This window comes from Symphalangus syndactylus, chromosome 5 (genome assembly GCF_028878055.3).
Source record: "Symphalangus syndactylus isolate Jambi chromosome 5, NHGRI_mSymSyn1-v2.1_pri, whole genome shotgun sequence".
NCBI classification, from domain to species: Eukaryota; Metazoa; Chordata; class Mammalia; order Primates; family Hylobatidae; genus Symphalangus; species Symphalangus syndactylus.
The window spans coordinates 40,358,399-40,378,126 of record NC_072427.2 but is presented as its reverse complement, the minus strand read 5'-3'; the positions used below and the strand labels follow the sequence as shown (position 1 = coordinate 40,378,126).

At 38.4% G+C, this 19,728-nt stretch overlaps 1 protein-coding gene across 8 annotated transcripts in view; it reads right to left on the bottom strand.

The window, feature by feature from the left end:
- Nucleotides 1–19,728, bottom strand: part of DENND4A (DENN domain containing 4A) — a 147,585-nt gene that overhangs the window by 83,447 nt on the left and 44,410 nt on the right. For all 8 annotated transcript variants that reach the window (XM_063638850.1, XM_063638848.1, XM_063638853.1 and 5 more), the window contains 3 exons: nucleotides 4,370–4,439; nucleotides 1,432–1,601; nucleotides 431–669 (listed from right to left, as the gene is read on the bottom strand). In XM_063638850.1, the coding sequence (XP_063494920.1) occupies nucleotides 431–669; nucleotides 1,432–1,601; nucleotides 4,370–4,439 (479 nt within the window). The remainder of the gene's footprint in view (nucleotides 1–430; nucleotides 670–1,431; nucleotides 1,602–4,369; nucleotides 4,440–19,728) is intronic.

Here is a 19,728-nt window from a genome sequence, read left to right as displayed (position 1 = left end):
GCTGGTCTCAAACTCCTGGACTCAAGCGATCTGCCTGCCTTGGCTTCCCAAAGTGCTGAGATTATGGGCGTGAGCTATTGCACCCAGCCCCAGTAAGAAATATTTGTAAAAGTTCATAATAAATTTAAGTTATATGTAAAATAAGAATTTAAAAATTAGTAAAAAATTTTCAGCATCTGTCCAGATTGGGATCTCTAAACTTCCCAAGAGCATTAAACAAATTAATTTCATCTCATTGGAGATAAAATTATTTCAAATAACAAGACTACAAACATACAATGGAGAAATACTACCTGACTGAAATACACCATTTTTTTCAAATAACTCTTAAGAAATCTAGTATCCATATAAAATTTACCCAGTTGCCAACACAAATTTGCCACATAATGGAAAGATCTGTCAAATGTTGAACCAAGAACACTTAACTTACTTCTCAATTGGAAGGACATGAGGCCCAGAGATGGAATAACGATACAGAAAAGTCAGAAACTTCCTGAATGCATCAAAAAAAGGCCAGTGAGAAAGAAGACAGATGCATTTGTTAGTATGAATTGTTTTGGAACTATCAGACTTCCCATCTGCTGATGTTAAACCCAAAAGAAGTCTCTGTTTTTCTGTGAGATTCTCCTCAGAGTATGGTTCATAAAACTGAATAGCAGCACCATAAACCTGCAAAACAAGTAATATATACAGTAAATATACTTTGTATCATATATCCAAATCAAATCATCAGTTAAATATTTAATAAATGCTTGCTATGAGCCAGGTGAGAAGCCAGGTATTAAGAACACAGTGATGAAGAAACACCCCTCCTGCTTTCTTGATGTATCTAAGAACTATATAGTGCTATTCTCATATCACTTTACTATTGAAAGAAAAGGTGTTTTGATTAAATTTATTTGTTTTATAAAGAGTGGAAGCAATTTTATCAATATTCTCTATAAGAAAATGATTGAAAATAATTACTTGGTAGAAAGTGAGATGAAAATTTAGATAAGGAAATACAAATTCCAAATTTGCGCAATTCATTGAATTTCTCGGGACATCAATTTCCCTATCCATAAAATGAGGACAATTAGACTTGATAATTTCCAAGGTCCCTTCCAACTATCATGTCTATAATTCTAAATTGCATTATATATTTAATAATGTTACTTTCAAAGCTTCTTTATCACAGAAAATGAACCAATGAAGGATCATCATTTGATGATGAAAAAATCTTTCACCATAATCACAAAAAAGCATTTAGGTGGATGGGACAGAATAAAAATTCTCTTTTCCTATGTCCCTGGATACAGTTATTTTAATCAAGTGGAAAAGTATGCATAATGCATTCAATTTAATCAGTTTTTCCCCTACTATTCCTTGCATTATAGAAAACTTGAAAATGTACAAGAAATTTGTAGATACAATTTGTCAAACACATAATACCTTTTCAGCTGAGGCTCCAGTTAAAACAAATGTAGAAAATACAGGCAGAGGGTATTTGCTATTTGATGGCCAACATTCAATGGTTGCACCCATTGGTAAACAAAATAGAGGAACGGATTCTGGTAGTGAGAATGACTCATAATCTTCTTGAGGATATCTACAAATTAGGCCTATAAAAACAACAATAAATATTAGGTCATCATCTCTTGAATTTAGGTACTTATTATTTCAATGATGATAAAATGCTTTGTTATTTCACACATTTGGAATGCCAAAGCATTACATATATGTTCATCAAATAACACTGAATACTTTGGTAGGATTCATAGATATTTTAATCCTTGAACATTACAACTATTAACTAACTGCTTAATATTTATCAAGCTTCATCTATAAAGGCTATGTTAAAGCTAACAAGAAAAAGACATCCTATAGAAATGCACAAACACACTCCTAAAACTTCAGTTTGTGGTCACACTACCTTAGAAAGCATACTAAGTTTTTGAAATTTTCAATATGGTTTATTTTCATCTATCTACTTCATCAGTTCTCAATAACTTACACATTAAAATTCATATCCCATAGGAGTATATGTTAATTTCTAGCACAAATACAGGAAAATTACTCATAAAAATAGAAGAGTCACATATTTACAATGTCTTAGGAATAGTATCAACTCAAGCTCAGCTTCTAAATAACACCAGGTTATATGAAGATAGAGTTTTAAGTTGCCTATGATTTCACATTAGGTAAACTAACGTTTACATTAGGAAAACGGTCCAGGCATCTTCCACTGAATACACTCCAGGAAGAACCTTGTACCTCATTTTGTGGAACATGAAAAAGAAAATAGGTTCCCTGGCCATAAAGCCCTTAAAGTCAAGTAGAAACTATCACTAGACATAGTCACAAAGACAAAAAGATAAACTGGGGAAATATAAGTGGTTGTTGGTTCTGCCACTAATATATCTGTGACTTTGGACAGATGACATACTACAGGAGTATGGTTTTCTCATCTATAAAATCAGATGAAGTAGATAAACTAAGGTCCAAGGCAGTTCTAAAATTATTTAATTACATGCTAGCCAGCAAGGAGGTCCCATGAGGATCTATAGTTAACTCTGTACTACTCTCTCAGGTCATGAGGTAATAATAAAGTCATAAAGTAAGTATAGAAATAGTGATGAAGGCCAGCTGGGCGTGGTGCTCATGCCTGTAATCCTAGCACTTTGGGAGGCCAAGGAAGGCAGATTGCCTGAACTCAGGAGTTGAAGACCAGCCTGGGCAACACAGTGAAACCCCATCTCTACTAAAATATAAGAAATTAGCCAGGCGTGGCCGCGTGTGCCTGTAGTCCCAGCTACTTGGGAGGCTGTGGCAGGAGAATTGCTTGAACTGGGGAGGCGGAGGTTGCAGTGAGCCAAGATTGTGCCACTGCACTCCAGCTTTTCAATGGTTGTATCCGTTGGTAAACAAAATAGAGGAACGGATTCTGGTAGTGAGAATGACTCATAATCTTCTTGAGGATATCTACAAATTAGGCCTACGGCAACACAGTGAGACTCCATCTCCAAAAAAAAAAAAAAAAAATTGTTTTTTGATGAGAGCCAGTAGCCAGTACAGCAGCTCACGCCTGTAATCTCAGCACTTTGGGAGGCTGAAGTGGAAGGATCACTTGAGTCAAGGAGTTCAAGAGCAACCTGGGCAATACAGCAAGACTCCATCTCTACTAAAAAAAAAAAAAAATTAGCCAGGCATGGCGGCACATGCCACCATGTACTCTCAGTAGTCTCAGCTACTTGGGAGGCTGATGTGGGAGGACTGCTTGAGCCCAGGAGTTCAACATTGCAGTGAACTATGATCCCACCACTGCACTCTAGACTAGGCAACAGAGCAAAACCTTGTCTTAAAAAAAAAAAAAAAAAGGTGATATATTGTAGATCTAAAAATATCAAAGGCTGGGTCTGACGGCCCTCACCTGTAATCCCATCACTTTGGGAGGCTGAGGCAAGAGGAGTGCTTGAGCCCAAGAGTTTAAGACCAACCTGGGCAACATAAGAAAGACCCTGTCTCTACAAAAATTTAAAAAATTAGCCAGGCATGCTGTGATACACCTATAGTCCAAGGTACTAGGGAGACTGAGGCAAGAGGATACCTTGAGCACAAGAGTCTGAGGTTGCAGTGAGCTACAATCATACCACTGTACTCCAATCTGAGGAACCGAATGAGACCCTGTCTCAAAAAAAAAAAAAAAATCAAATGTAAAAGAGAAACTTGAGTCTAGAACTCTAAACACACACGTATATAAATGTATATGTATATATGTATATATTTTTAAAGATCAAGTCTATGTTGCTGGTCTTGAACTCCTGGACTCAAGCAATCCTCCTGTCTCAGCCTCCAAAAAAACTGGAACCACAAGCACATGCCACCATGCCCTGCATAAAAGCAATTTTAATGAATCTGTTCTCTTGTAAATCAGGTCACTATGTTTGAAATTTTGAGGTCTCTGAAAATTGGACATTTTGACTATGCATAAAACTCCAAATTGGTTTATAATATTTTCCATTATTATGAAACATGATTTCATGTGAACTACAGCTCTTACTAAATTTAAGTATTAAAGAAATATTAATTTAAAATGAAAATACATTTTCCCATATTTCTGCTGATTTAAAAACTTAAAGATAATTGAGATCTCCTTATTATTTATTTAAACCCAAGGCTTAAAATAAAAACCCACCTTATTTTAAAATTAATCTTCCATCAAGCATCCAATAAACATATAAGTGACGACACAAATAAGAATCAAAAGATACGGATTGTAGTCCCAGTCCCGATACTAACACATCCTAGGCAGGTTTTTTTCTTTTCTTTAACCTTTCCGGGCCCTATAATACATTTATATATGAAGTATTGCATGAAAAATTACACTTACCAGCTTTGTAAGATATAGTGTTCGTCTTTGCCACCGATTTTTTATAACACAAGTATACTGCTGACCCCCACTGGATTTAAAAAAATAGAAATATCATTTAATTTTTAAAAGGTAGGAACTTGATAAAATGGAATCTCTTTGAGCTCTCTAGTAAGTATTATCTAAGATGTAGTAACAAATTTCCCTCTGCTAGCTATTTTCAGTTGGCTGTTTTGTCAATATTTTATTGGAATCACTGTCCACTTATCTTTCAGAAGTAAATTATAACTTTTTTTCCCTTGCAACAGCAATAACATGAGGAAAACTTGACTCTTTTAAACAAAGCTAAGCCACAACCATTTAGATTTTATTCTAAGTCCAAATTGTGGGTATAAATGATAAACTACAAAGTATCTATTCAAGTGCATACCTTCGACTCCACAATCTGTTTCAGATATTGCCAGGTTTTTCTGCAATCCTTTATGCCTCAAGAGTTGTAATTTGTTAAGTCCACTTCCTTATTTCCTACTTTCTCCCAAATTCATTTCCAATCAGGCTTTAATTACCACTCCTTAAAAGAATAACTTAACTTCCAAATCTTTTTTTTTTTTTTTTAAATGGAGTCTCGCTCTGTCACCCAGGCTGGAGTGCAGTGGTGTGATCTTGGCTCACTGCAATCTCTGCCTCCTGGGTTCAAGTGATTCTCATGCCTCAGCCTCCCAAGTAGCTGGGATTACAGGCACGTGCCACCATGACTGGCTGATTTTTGTTTTGTTTTGTTTTTGAGATGGAGTCGCAATGGTGCAATCTCAGCTCACTGCAACCTCCGCCTCCCAGGTTCAAGTGATTCTCCTGCCTCAGCCTCCCAGAGTAGCTGGGATTACAGGAACGTGCCACCATGCCCGGCCAATTTTTGTATTTTTAGTAGAGATGGGGTTTCACCACGTTGGCCATGGTGTTGGCCAGGCTGGTCTCGAAATCCTGACCTCAGGTGATCTGTCCGCCTCGGCCTCCCAAAGTGTTGGGATTACAGGCGTGAGCCACTGTGCCCAGCCTCTTTTCATTCTTAAGATTATGTATCATTACATGCTATATTTGTTTGTTTATTGTCTTTCTGACTTGAATATATGCTCAGTGAGGGTAGGGATTTTGTTTTCTTCACCACTGTACTCCCAGAGGCTCACACATAGTAGTTAAATAAGTTTTACTAAATAAATATATACATAATTTATTAAAAGTTTTGAAATAAGGGTAGTTTTATGAAACACATTCCTTACACAATCCATGCAAATGAAGAAGTGTAACGTCATTGATAATTAAAAGGAGTATATAATAAAAATTTTTATTATTACAATTTAATGTGATTTGTATAACTCCACCCCTAGTACCCTGGATTGCAATAATCTCCCAAACGGTCTTCCTCTTTCCACCTTTGCTTCTCGCTACAGTCTACCACTACATAAACGAGTGATCCTTTTAAATCAAATGTCAGAGCATGTCACTGTTCTGTTCAAAATCTCAGTCTCTCTCAGAATAAAAGCCAAAGTCCTTACAATCACCTAAAGGTCCTAATCATCTACCCCCAATTCCAATCTCTTTATTCTCCCCATAATTTATTCTGCTTTAAGACACACCATTTTCCTTATTCCCAAAACATGCCAGGAATGCTCCCTCCTGGAAGCCTTTTGCACAGACTGTTCCCTATATTTCAAACATTCTTTGCCTGTGATATCTGAATGATTAACTTCCTTACTGCCTTCAAATATTACTTTCAAATAAGGGCTTCCTTGACCACTCAATTTAAAATTGCAACCCATTCCCCACTACTCCCAATCCCCTTTTATGCTACTCTTAGGTTTTCTTTTTTACTACAGCACTTATCACTTTCTAACATACTATACTTTAAAAGTTATTTGTTTAAAATTTATTATCATCTATTTTCCTCCACTCTGATAAGTTCTACATTCTTTTATCATTAATACCTAAAACAGTGCCTGGTGCATTACAGGTGCTCCATAAAGTATTTGCTGAATGAATTAATCTTGGAGCAGAGGTTTCTAGGTAGAAGGAATGTCAAGAGGAAAGGCCCTGATACAGAAGTATGCCCGTCATGACCTAAGAGCTAAAGAGAAGAGTAAATGAGATACTGATGGGAGAAGAGTAAATGAGATACTGATGGGAGATAAGGAAGCCAGATCATGTGGGTCCTTTTAGGCTGTTTTAAGGATTTTGGCTTCTATTACTCTTGGAGATAGTGAAAGCCACTGGAGGGTTTCGAGCAGAAGAGAGGCATTATTTGACTTACAGTTAAAAGGTCACTCTGAGTACTATGTTGAGAAGTGGGGGTGGGAGACAAGGAAGAAGGCAAGTACTCATAATTATTTTGGATCAGTAATCCAGGCAAAAATTATGAGTTTGAATAAGGGTAACAACAGTGGGAATGATGAAAAGAGCTCAGATTCTGGGTATATTCTGAAAATACAGACAAAAAAAATCCTATTTGATTATATGAAGTACAGTATAAGAGTCAAAGACGATGCCAATGCCTGAGTAACAGGAAGGAAGAAGCTCAATTGAGATGGAGGAGATTGTGGATAAAGCAGGTTTGGGGTGAAGATAAGGGGTTCAGTTTTAGACATGTTAAGTTTGAAACATCTATTAGACATCCAAGTGAAGAACTAAATAGAGCTAAGGTGAGCAGTCTGAAATGGACACACAAACTTGAGAGAGGTCACCATTTGATGTATAGGTGATAAGAGAAAAATTTACATGGCACACTTCCTCACCTCCATGGGTTATCAACTCAAACATCATCTTATTAGAGAGTCTTCCTTTCACCATTTTACATACAATAACAAGGCTCCCTCCACCCTGCCCAGTCCTCCCTATCACCTGTCTCTTGCATTTTTTTTCCCCCTTAGCATGTATCACCATTTGACATATTATATATTTTCTTAACTATTATCTGAATACAAAAAAGTTTACTTACATAAGACTAAGTAAACATTAGTGGGTAGCTCTGAGACTCAAAGTATAAGCTTTTAGTGTCTGAACTTTGTATCTATTTTGAATGTACAGAAGACCTTTTGTTGGCTTGTTTCTCATGTAATCCTTTCAAGAATTAAATAAGAATTGTACTTACTAGAGTCATTTCTGAATAAAAAATGCATTATATACCTGTCAAATGCCAGGTGACAAGTAGTTACTTAAAGGTAACGACTAAAACTGTGGAAAAATATCAGTATTACAGAAAATACAGACAAGTTACGTAAGTATTTTCATGTAAGAAGCCAAGTGTCTGAATATAAATTATTTTCCAACTTTGGTTTCTCTGATATTTAGTTCACACTCAGTTAATAAAGTTCTCATTTAGATGTACTTAAAAATCTGATGAATAACAATAAGAGAAGATACCATAAATAGCACTATATGATCATTTAAAAATATTTTATCAAGAAATGACAATCTCCTGAGTATTCAAAAACATAACAAATCTTTGCTTTTCAACCTTGAGTATCTGTCAGCCTTCCAAATACTGAATAGCTAACAGCATAATGTGGTCAAACTAAAGTGAAAGAGAATAATATTCAAATATCTCTCTTATTTAAAACACACAATACACATAAAATAATATGTCTGGCTATCCGTAAATATCTTACTAAAAAACAAAAACCCTTAACCTTTTATTTTAATATAGTTTAATAAATTATGTTGAGATTGTAGCCTTGGGAAATTTTCTCTTGATGGAAAAATATTAAAGCATTTATAAAAATAAAATCCCAATACAGCAATGAACATAAGCAACATTTAACACACTAATCTACTGGAAAAATATTTTTAAATCACATGAATATGTAAAAGTCAAGCAGATATTATGAATATAGGCAAACAAATTTTGGTTTATCAAATGGGTAAAAAAAATTTTATAAAAATGGGCTCTCTATTGGAAAGTCCAAACTCTACTTCCCAATAAATCCAATTTGTAAAGATAGCAAGAAAACTTCAATAATAACTTTGGTGACAATAAAAAAAGAACTATATGACCATTTGGATATAGTAGAAACCAAAAGGAATATTCTATAATGAAAAACAAGGAGTTAGAAATGCAGTATGTTACGGGGCTCTGGAGGAAAGAGAACCATGGATATTAAAATTAACAGCAGGGCCAGGCATGGTGGCTCATGCCTGTAATCCCAGCACTTTGGAAGGCCGAGGTGGGTGGATCACCTGAGGCCAGGAGTTTGAGACCGGCCTGGCCAAACATGGTGAAACCCCGTCTCTACTAAAAAAAAAAAAAAAAATCCAAAAATTAGCCGGATGTGGTGGCGGGCACCCTTAATCCCAGCTACCCAGGAGGCTGAGGCAGGACAATCCTTTGAACCTGGGAGGTGGAGGTTGTGATGTGCAGAGATCACACCATCGCACTCCAGCCTGGGCGACAAGAGTGAAATTCCGTATCAAAAAAAAAAAAGGAATTAAAAGCATTTTCCACATTTTTTTACACACAAGGTTCATGGTGAAAAAGAAAAAGAAGGAGCCATTGTTCCAAAACTACTTTAAACTCTCTACCAATAAGTATCCACATTGTAGTTTGCCACAGCAAAAACGTACTTTCAAATTCTTCCTCTTTCCCCCAGAATTAGGTACATGATTTAATTACCTCCTTTGTTAAAAATTCTACTTTTTTTTTTTTTTGAGATGGAGTCTCGTTCTGTCTCGCAGACTGGAGTGCAGTGGCATGAGCTCAGCTCATTGCAACCTCTGCCTCCCAGGTTGAAGCAATTCTCCTGCCTCAGCCTCCCGAGTAGCTGGGATTACAGGCGTGCACTACCAGGCCTGGTTAATTTTTGTATTTTAGCAGAGACAGGGTTTCAGCGTGTTGGCCAGGCTGGTCACGAGCTCCTGACCTCAGGTGATGCAACTGCCTCAGCCTCCCAAAGTGTTGGGATTACAGGTCATAGCATCTGGCTCAATTCTACTTTTCTAAGGAAACTCGCTAAATGAAATGCTGACATTCTTGGACAGTTGTAAAACAAGAGCCATGTGGAAAGAGTATTTAAAAAACACCCTTAAGGAGACTCAGCCGGGTGCAGTGGCTCACATCTGTAATCCCAGCACTTTGGGAGGCTGAGGCAGGCGGATTACTTGAGGTCAGGAGTTCAAGACCAGCCTGGACAATATGGTAAAACTCTGTCTCTACCAAAAAAAAAAATAAATAAATACAAAAATTGGCCGGATGTGGTGGCACATGCCTGTAATCCCAGCTACCCGGGAGGTTGGGATAGGAGAATCACTTGAACCCAGGAGGTGGAGGTTGCAGGGAGCTGAGATCGCATCACTACACTGCATCCTGGGTGACAAAGTAAGACTCTATTTAAAAAAAAAAAAAAAACTCTTAACGAGAGTCAAAAAAACTAAGGAGATAGTCCCAAATTTGCCAAAAATTAGCTGTGTGTTTTGAAGCAAGTCAAGCAAGCTACCTGGACTAAATATTCTTATTCACAAATTTTTGCAATTTTAGATCGTATGACCACTCTAAGTTCTCATCCAGCTCTAAAATACTGTAATTATGTTCTAATATCAAATCAAAGTCCAAATCATTTAAGGCTATGGTCCAAGACTTAAAACAAAGTAATTTTCGAAAACTCTTTCTATGGCCGGGCGCGGTGGCTCACGCTTGTAATCCCAGCACTTTGGGAGGCCGAGGCGGACGGATCACGAGGTCAGGAGATCGAGACCACGGTGAAACCCCGTCTCTACTAAAATATACAAAAAATTAGCCGGGCGCGGTGGCGGGCGCCTGTAGTCCCAGCTACTCGGAGGCTGAGGCAGGAGAATGGCGTGAACCCGGGAGGCGGAGCTTGCAGTGAGCCGAGATTGCGCCACTGCACTCCAGCCCGGGCGACAGAGCGAGACTCTGTCTCAAAAAAAAAAAAAAAAAAAAAAAAGAAAACTCTTTCTATAAGCTTAATATGGATTAAACTAGATGCTATTTTCATCCTCATTTTACAATCATGAAACAGGCACAGAGAGGTTAAGTTGCTTGTCCCAGGTCACAAAGCCAGTAACGGTCAGAGATAGGATACAGACCCAGACACTCTAGAACCAGTTTGTGCTCTGAATCACTAATCTATACTGATTTTAATCACTATGAAATACAGATATCATTTGCTATCTTATTGAGAAGGTTAAAACCAAATTCAGGGTCCCAAAATTTGTACTGTATCCAGCCACATATCAATACACCCCAGTTTTTCCTCTTTTTGCTTTATCTTAACCCTCAGTATCTCATGCTGCTATATTAAGAGAGTAAAAATAGTTTTAAAAGTCTGCTTCCTGGCCAGGCACAGTGGCTCGTACCTGCAATCCCAGCACTTTGGGAGGCTCAGGTGGGCGGATCACAAGGTCAGGAGTTCAAGATCAGCCTGACCAATGTGGTGAAACCCCATCTCTACTAAAAATACAAAAATAGTCGGGCGTGGTGGTGCGTGCCTGTAATCCCAACTACTCAGGAGGCTAAGGCACGAGAATCACTTGAACCCAGGAGGTGGAGGTTGCAGTGAGCCGAGATGGCGCCACTGCACTCCAGCCTGGGCGACAGAGCGATACTCCATCTCAAAAAAAAGAAAAAAAAAAAAAAGTCTGTTTCCCTACACTTCAGAAAAAGGAACACGAGTTTTTAAAAAGTCAACTTCCATAAAAACTTAACACGTTGAAATGTATATAAAATCTTTAGATCTTAGCAAAGTGTTAATTTACATAATTATAATAGGACACTGTAAATATCTGCTCTAACATCAAGAAATTAACTTTTGAGAAAAATAAAAAAATTAAAAGAGACAAAATCCACACAAGACAGGGTGAGAAAAAGTAAAATAAAAAGAAATTAAATTTACAGCTAAGCAAAGTCACTCATGCCTGCAATCCTAGTGCTTTGGGAGGCCAAGGAGGGAGGATTGCTTGAGGCCAGGAGCTCAAGACCAGCCTGGGCAATACAATAAGACCCAATACCTACAAAAAATTTTGGAAATTAGTTGAGCATGGTGGTGCATGCCTGTAGTCTCAGTTATTTGGGAGGCTGAAGTAGGAGAATCACGTTAGCCCAGGAGTTTGAGGCTACAGAGAGCTATGATCATGCTACTGATGTACTCCAGCCTGGGTGACAGAACAAGATCCTGTCTCTAAAAAAAAAAAAGAAAAAGAAAGAAATTAAATTTAAAATTTTGTGATTAAAAACCCAATTGTTGGCCAGGCACAGGGGCTCATGTCTGTAATACCAGCACTTTGGGGGACTGAAGTAAGAGGACTGCTGGAGCTCAGGAGTTCAAGACAAGCCTGGGGTATGTAGGGAAACCTCAACTCTACAAAAAAGTTAAAAATTAGCCGGATGTGGTGGTGCACACCTGTGGTAGATCCACTGAGCTACTCGAGAGGCTAAAGTGGGAGGATTACTTGAGCCCAAGAGGTCGAGGCTGCAATGAGCCATGAGCAGTCCACTATACTCCAGCCTGGGCAACAGAACAAGACCCCGTCTCTAAAAAAAAAAAACAAAAAGAAAAACCCAATTGTTTCTTCAGAGCAGCTGCAGTAGAAAAAAAGAAAAAAGAGACCCAATTGTTGACAAAGTTATGAAAAAAAATCCAATATTCTTATACTTTATTGGTAGGAATTGTAATTGGTTAAACCCTTCTGGATAAAATCTTAATAGTAAATATATGGTTTGATCCAGAAATTCCAGGACGAACCATAAGGAAATAATTAATGCAGTACAGTGCTCAGGAGTTTGGTTCTGGAGTTCTGCAGCCTGAATTTGAATCTTGCTTTAACTACTAATTGAAGGTATGACCATGGGAAAGTAACCACCTCTTTAACTCTCAAATTTTCTTCTTTGTAAAATGGGGAGAAAATACCTATTCAGGGTGGTTGTGTGGAACTGAGTTATTGAATGTGAAATACTTAGAATGGTGTATAGCACAGAAGAGCTAAATAAATGTAACTTGTTTTATAGATTTGGTTATAAGTATGTTCATAACAGCTTGCTTGCAACATTTTTAAAAATCAGAATCTAAAGGTCTTTACAAAAGAGGATAATAAATAAATTGTGGCACATCCATTTAATACAATAACATTTAGCCATTCAATAATATATTTAATACACTGATATTAAGTATATTTAATATTTAATAAATATATTAAAATATTATCAACCTCCACAATAAGCAAAGAAATGCAAATTAAAATTAGAACAATTTTGTATTATGTAGTCAATAATTAAAACGTCAATAATTGGTAACAACCAATGTCGGTGAGGTGTGGGAACACAGGAAATAGCATTCTCATAACCTATGGCTGCTGGGAGTAAAAACTGCCACAGCATTTTCAGAACAATATTTCAACACTTTCAAAATGGTCAGCATACTCATGGACCTATCAGTTCCACTTACAATTACTTATTCTTCCAGAGACACTCAAATATCTACAGAAAATGCACAGCATTAATCAAAGCAGCATTACTAGGAATGGAAAAAAACTAAAAATAACTTGTATTCATCATTCTGCATTTGTACTTTCTGGAATACTATGCAGTCATTAAAAGAATTAAGCAGAAAGTTAAATAAACTGATAAAGGTAGAAAAAAGGCTTATATCAGAAATATAAAGAAATTTCCATTTTTTAATACTATACACTCATAAAAAAAGAATGAAATCATGTCCTGTGCAGCAACGTGGATGCAGCTGGAGGTCATCATCCTAAGCAAACTAATGCAGAAACAGAAAACTAAATACCACATTTTCTCGCTTATAAGTGAGAGCTAAATATTGGGTATACCTGGACATAAAGATGGGAACAAAAGACACTGGGGACTACTAGAGGGCGAAGACAGGGAGGAAAGCAATGGCTGATAAACCACCCATTGGGTTCTATGCTCACTATCTGGGTGATGGCTTCAATCATACCCTAAACCTCAGCATCATGCAATATATACCTTTGCAAAAAATCTGCATATGTACTCCGATTTTAAAATAAAAAGTGAAAAGAGAAAAAGGAAATACAAAAAAAATCAAATAAAAAAAGGATTTATTTATTATATATACCCCACATATGTGAACACAAAAGGGTATGGAAGGACACAAGTCAAATTGCTCATTGTTACCCCTGACAAAACATGGAAGTAGGAACAAGAACCTTCATTTTCTCACTTTCTACTCCATAGATCTACAATTTGTATACTCCCCGCCCTCCAATTTTCTTTGAGTATACATTCCTTTTTTTTTTTTTTAATTTAAAACAGTAATAAAAGAACAAAGACAAGACAGTTAAGGATCATGCATGGGATGACTTTCGCTTTTACTAGGAGTGAGATGAGAAGCCATTAAGGGTTTTAAGCAGAGTAGTGACAGGATCTGATTTATGTTTATTTTATTTTATTTTATTTTTTATTATTATACTTTAGGTTTTAGGGTACATGTGCACAATGTGCAGGTTTGTTACATATGTATCCATGTGCCATGTTGTTTTGCTGCACCCATTAACTCGTCATTTAGTATTAGGTATATCTCCTAATGCTGTCCCTCCCCGCTCCCCCCATCCCACAACAGTCCCTGGAGTGTGATGTTCCCCTTCCTGAGTCCATGAGTTCTCATTGTTCAATTCCCACCTATGAGTGAGAACATGCGGTGTTTGGTTTTTTGTCCTTGCGACAGTTTACTGAGAATGATGTTTTCCAGTTTCATCCATGTCCCTACAAAGGACATGAACTCATCATTTTTTATGGTTGCATAGTATTCCATGGTGTATATGTACCACATTTTCTTAATCCAGTCTATCGTTGTTGGACATTTGGGTTGGTTCCAAGTTTTTGCTATTGTGACTAATGCCGCAATAAACATATGTGTGCATGTGTCTTTATAGCAGCATGATTTATAGTCCTTTGGGTATATACCCAGTAATGGGATGGCTGGGTCAAATGGTATTTCTAGTTCTAGATCCCTGAGGAATCGCCACACTGACTTCCACAATGGTTGAACTAGTTTACAGTCCCACCAACAGTGTAAAAGTGTTCCTATTTCTCCACATCCTCTCCAGCACCTGTTGTTTCCTGACTTTTTAATGACGGCCATTCTAACTGGTGTGAGATGATATCTCACTGTGGTTTTGATTTGCATTTCTCTGATGGCCAGTGATGATGAGCATTTTTTCATGTGTTTTTTGGCTGCATAAATGTCTTCTTTTGAGAAGTGTCTGTTCATGTCCTTCACCCACTTTTTGATGGGGTTGTTTTTTTCTTGTAAATTTGTTTGAGTTCATTGTAGATTCTGGATATTAGCCCTTTGTCAGATGAGTAGGTTGCAAAAATTTTCTCCCATTCTGTAGGTTGCCTGTTCAGTCTGATGGTAGTATCTTTTGCTGTGCAGAAGCTCTTTAGTTTAATTAGATCCCATTTGTCAATTTTGGCTTTTGTTGCCATTGCTTTTGGTGTTTTAGACATGAAGTCCTTGCCCATGCCTATGTCCTGAATGGTATTGCCTAGGTTTTCTTGTAGGATTTTAATGGTTTTAGGTCTAACATTTAAGTCTTTAATCCATCTTGAACTAATTTTTGTATAAGGTGTAAGGAAGGGATCCAGTTTCAGCTTTCTACATACGGCTAGCCAGTTTTCCCAGCACCATTTATTAAATAGGGAATCCTTTCCCCATTTCTTGTTTTTGTCAGGTTTGTCAAAGATCAGATAGTTGTAGATATGCGGCATCATTTCTGAGGGCTCTGTTCTGTTCCATTGATCTATGTCTCTGTTGTGGTACCAGTACCATGCTGTTTTGGTTACTGTAGCCTTGTAGTATAGTTTGAAGTCAGGCAGTGTGATGCCTCCAGCTTTGTTCTTTTGGCTTAGGATTGACTTGGCGATGCAGGCTCTTTTTTGGTTCCATATGAACTTTAAAGTAGTTTTTTCCAATTCTGTGAAGAAAGTCATTGGTAGCTTGATGGGGATGGCATTGAATCTATAAATTACCTTGGGCAGTATGGCCATTTTCACGATATTGATTCTTCCAACCCATGAGCATGGAATGTTCTTCCATTTGTTTGTATCCTCTTTGATTTCATTGAGCAGTGGTTTGTAGTTCTCCTTGAAGAGGTCCTTCACATCCCTTGTAAGTTGGATTCCTAGGTATTTTATTCTCTTTGAAGCAATTGTGAATGGGAGTTCACTCATGATTTGGCTCTCTGTTTGTGATTGGTGTACAAGAATGCTTGTGATTTTTGTACATTGATTTTGTATCCTGAGACTTTGCTGAAGTTGCTAATCAGCTTAAGGAGATTTTGGGCTGAGACAATGGGGTTTTCTAGATATACAATCATGTCATCTGCAAACAAGGACAATTTGACTTCCTCTTTTCCTAACTGAATACCCTTTATTTCCTTCTCCTGCCTGATTGCTCTGGCCAGAACTTCCAGCACTATGTTGAATAGGAGTGGTGAGAGAGGGCATCCCTGTCTTATGCCAGTTTTCAAAGGGAATGCTTCCAGTTTTTGCCCATTCAGTATGATATTGGCTGTGGGTTTGTCATAGATAGCTCTTATTATTTTGAGATACGTCCCACCAATACCTAATTTATTAAGAGTTTTTAGCATGAAGGGTTGTTGAATTTTGTCAAAGGCCTTTTCTGCATCTATTGAGATAATCATGTGGTTTTTGTCTTTGGTTCTGTTTATATGCTGGATTACATTTATTGATTTGCGTATGTTGAACCAGCCTTGCATCCCAGGGATGAAGCCCACTTGATCATGGTGGATAAGCTTTTTGATGTGCTGCTGGATTCGGTTTGCCAGTATTTTATTGAGGATTTTTGCATCAATGTTCATCAAGGATACTGGTCTGAAATTCTCTTTTTTGGTTATGTCTCTGCCAGGCTTTGGTATCAGGACGATGCTGGCTTCATAAAATGTGTTAGGGAGGATTCCCTCTTTTTCTATCGATTGGAATAGTTTCAGAAGGAATGGTACCAGTTCCTCCTTGTACCTCTGGTAGAATTCAGCTGTGAATCCATCAGGTCCTGGACTCTTTTTGGTTGGTAAGCTATTGATTATTGCCACAATTTCAGATCCTGTTATTGGTCTCTTCAGAGATTCAACTTCTTCCTGGTTTAGTCTTGGGAGGGTGTATTTGTCGAGGAATTTATCCATTTCTTCTAGATTTTCTAGTTTATTTGCATAGAGGTGTTTGTAGTATTCTCTGATGGTAGATTGTATTTCTGTGGGATCGGTGGTGATATCCCCTTTTTCATTTTTTATTGCATCTATTTGATTCTTCTCTCTTTTCTTCTTTATTAGTCTTGCTAGCAGTCTATCAATTTTGTTGATCTTTTCAAAAAACCAGCTCCTGGATTCATTAATTTTTTGAAGGGTTTTTTGTGTCTCTATTTCCTTCAGTTCTGCTCTGATTTTAGTTATTTCTAGCCTTCTGCTAGCTTTTGAATGTGTTTGCTCTTGCTTTTCTAGTTCTTTTAATTGTGATGTTAGGGTGTCAATTTTGGATCTTTCCTGCTTTCTCTTGTGGGCATTTAGTGCTATAAATTTCCCTCTACACACTGCTTTGAATGTGTCCCAGAGATTCTGGTATGTTGTGTCTTTATTCTCGTTGGTTTCAAAGAACATCTTTATTTCTGCCTTCATTTCATTATGTACCCAATAGTCATTCAGAAGCAGGTTGTTCAGTTTCCATGTAGTTGAGTGGTTTTGAGTGAGTTTCTTAATCCTGAGTTCTAGTTTGATTGCACTGTGGTCTGAGAGACAGTTTGTTATAATTTCTGTTCTTTTACATTTGCTGAGGAGAGCTTTACTTCCAACTATGTGGTCAATTTTGGAATAGGTGTGGTGTGGTGCTGAAAAAAATGTATATTCTGTTGATTTGGGGTGGAGAGTTCTGTAGATGTCTATTAGGTCCACTTTGTGCAGAGCTGAGTTCAATTCCTGGATATCCTTGTTAACTTTCTGTCTCGTTGATCTGTCTAATGTTGACAGTGGGGTGTTAAAATCTCCCATTATTATTGTGTGGGAGTTTAAGTCCCTTTGTAGGTCACTGAGGACTTGCTTTATGAATCTGGGTGCTCCTGTGTTGGGTGCATATATATTTAGGATAGTTAGCTCTTCTTGTTGAATTGATCCCTTTACCATTATGTAATGGCCTTCTTTGTCTCTTTTGATCTTTGTTGGTTTAAAGTCTATTTTATCAGAGACTAGGATTGCAACCCCTGCCTTTTTTTGTTTTCCATTTGCTTGATAGATCTTCCTCCATCCCTTTATTTTGAGTCTATGTGTGTCTCTGCACGTGAGATGTGTTTCCTGAATACAGCACACTGATGGGTCCTGACTCCTTATCCAGTTTGCCAGTCTGTGTCTTTTAATTGGAGCGTTTAGCCCATTTACATTTCAAGTTAATATTGTTATGTGTGAATCTGATCCTGTCATTATGATGTTAGTTGGTTATTTTGCTCGTTAGTTGATGCAGTTTCTTCCTACCCTCGATGGTCTTTGCAATTTGGCATGTTTTTGCAGGGGCTGGTACCGGTTGTTCCTTTCCATGTTTAGTGCTTCCTTCAGGAGCTCTTTTAGGGCAGGCCTGGTGGTGACAAAATCACTCAGCGTTTGCTTATCTGTAAAGTATTTTATTTCTCCTTCACTTATGAAGCTTAGTTTGGCTGGATATGAAATTCTGGGTTGAAAATTCTTTTCTTTAAGAATGTTGAATATCGGCCCCCACTCTCTTCTGACTTGTAGAGTTTCTGCCGAGAGATCAGCTGTTAGTCTGATGGGCCTCCCTTTGTGGGTAACCCGACCTTTCTCTCTGGCTGCCCTTAACATTTTTTCCTTCATTTCAACTTTGGTGAATCTGACAATTATGTGTCTTGGAGTTGCCCTTCTCGAGGAGTATCTTTGTGGCGTTCTCTGTATTTCCCGAATCTGAATGTTGGCCTGCCTTGCTAGATTGGGGAAGTTCTCCTGGATAATATCTTGCAGAGTGTTTTCCAACTTGGTTCCATTCTCCCCGTCATTTTCAGGTACACCAATCAGACGTAGGTTTGGTCTTTTCACATAGTCCCAAATTTCTTGGAGGCTCTGTTCACTTCTTTTTATTCTTTTTTCTCTAAACTTCCCTTCTCGCTTCATTTCATTCATTTCATCTTCCATCAGCGATACCCTTTCTTCCAGTTGATCGCATCTGCTACTGAGGCTTCTGCAATCTTCGCGTAGTTCTCGATACTTGGCTTTCAGCTCCATCAGCTCCTTTAAGCCCTTCTCTCCATTGGTTATTCTAGTTATCCATTCGTCTAATTTTTTTTCAAAGTTTATAACTTCTTTGCTATTGTTTTGAATTTCCTCCCGTAGCTCGGCGTAGTTTGATCATCTGAAGCCTTCTTCTCTCAACTCGTCAAAGTCATCCTCCGTCCAGCTTTGTTCCGTTGCTGGTGAGGAACTGCGTTCCTTTGGAGGAGGAGAGGTGCTCTGTTTTTTAGAGTTTCCAGTTTTTTTGCTCTGTTTTTTCCCCATCTTTGTGGTTTTATCTACTTTTGGTCTTTGATGATGGTGAAGTACAGATGGGTTTTTGGTGTGGATGTCCTTTCTGTTTGTTAGTTTTCCTTCTACCAGACAGGACCCTCAGCTGCAGGTCTGTTGGAGTTTACTAGAGGTCCACTCCAGACCCTGTTTGGCTGGGTGTCAGCAGCGGTGGCTGCAGAACAGCGGATTTTCGTGAGACCACAAATTCAGCTGTCTGATAGTTCCTCTGGAAGTTTTGTCTCAGAGGAGTACCCGGCCGAGTGAGGTGTCAGTCTGTCCCTACTGGGGGGTGCCTCCCAGTTAGGCTGCTCAGGGGTGAGGGACCCACTTTAGGAGGCAGTCTGTCCGTTCTCAGATCTCCAGCTGCGTGCTGGGAGAACCACTACTCTCTTCAAAGCTGCCAGTCAGACAGGGACATTTAAGTCTGCAGAGGTTCCTGCTGAATTTTTGTTTGTCTGTGCCCTGCCCCCAGAAGTGGAGCCTACAGAGGCAGGCAGGCCTCCTTGAGCTGTGGTGGGCTCCACCCAGTTCGAGCTTCCTGGCTGCTTTGTTTACCTTAGCAAGCCTGGGCAATGGCGGGCGCCCCTCCCCCAGCCTCGCTGCCGCCTTGCAGTTTGATCTCAGACTGCTGTGCTAGCAATCAGCGAGACTCTGTGGGCATAGGACCCTCCGAGCCAGGTGCAGGACACAATCTCCTAGTGTGCCGTTTTCCAGGCCCGTTGGAAAAGCACAGTATTAGGGTGGGACTGACCCGATTTTCCAGGTGCCGTCGGTTACCCCTTTCTTTGACTAGGAAAGGGAACTCCCTGACCCCTTGCGCTTTC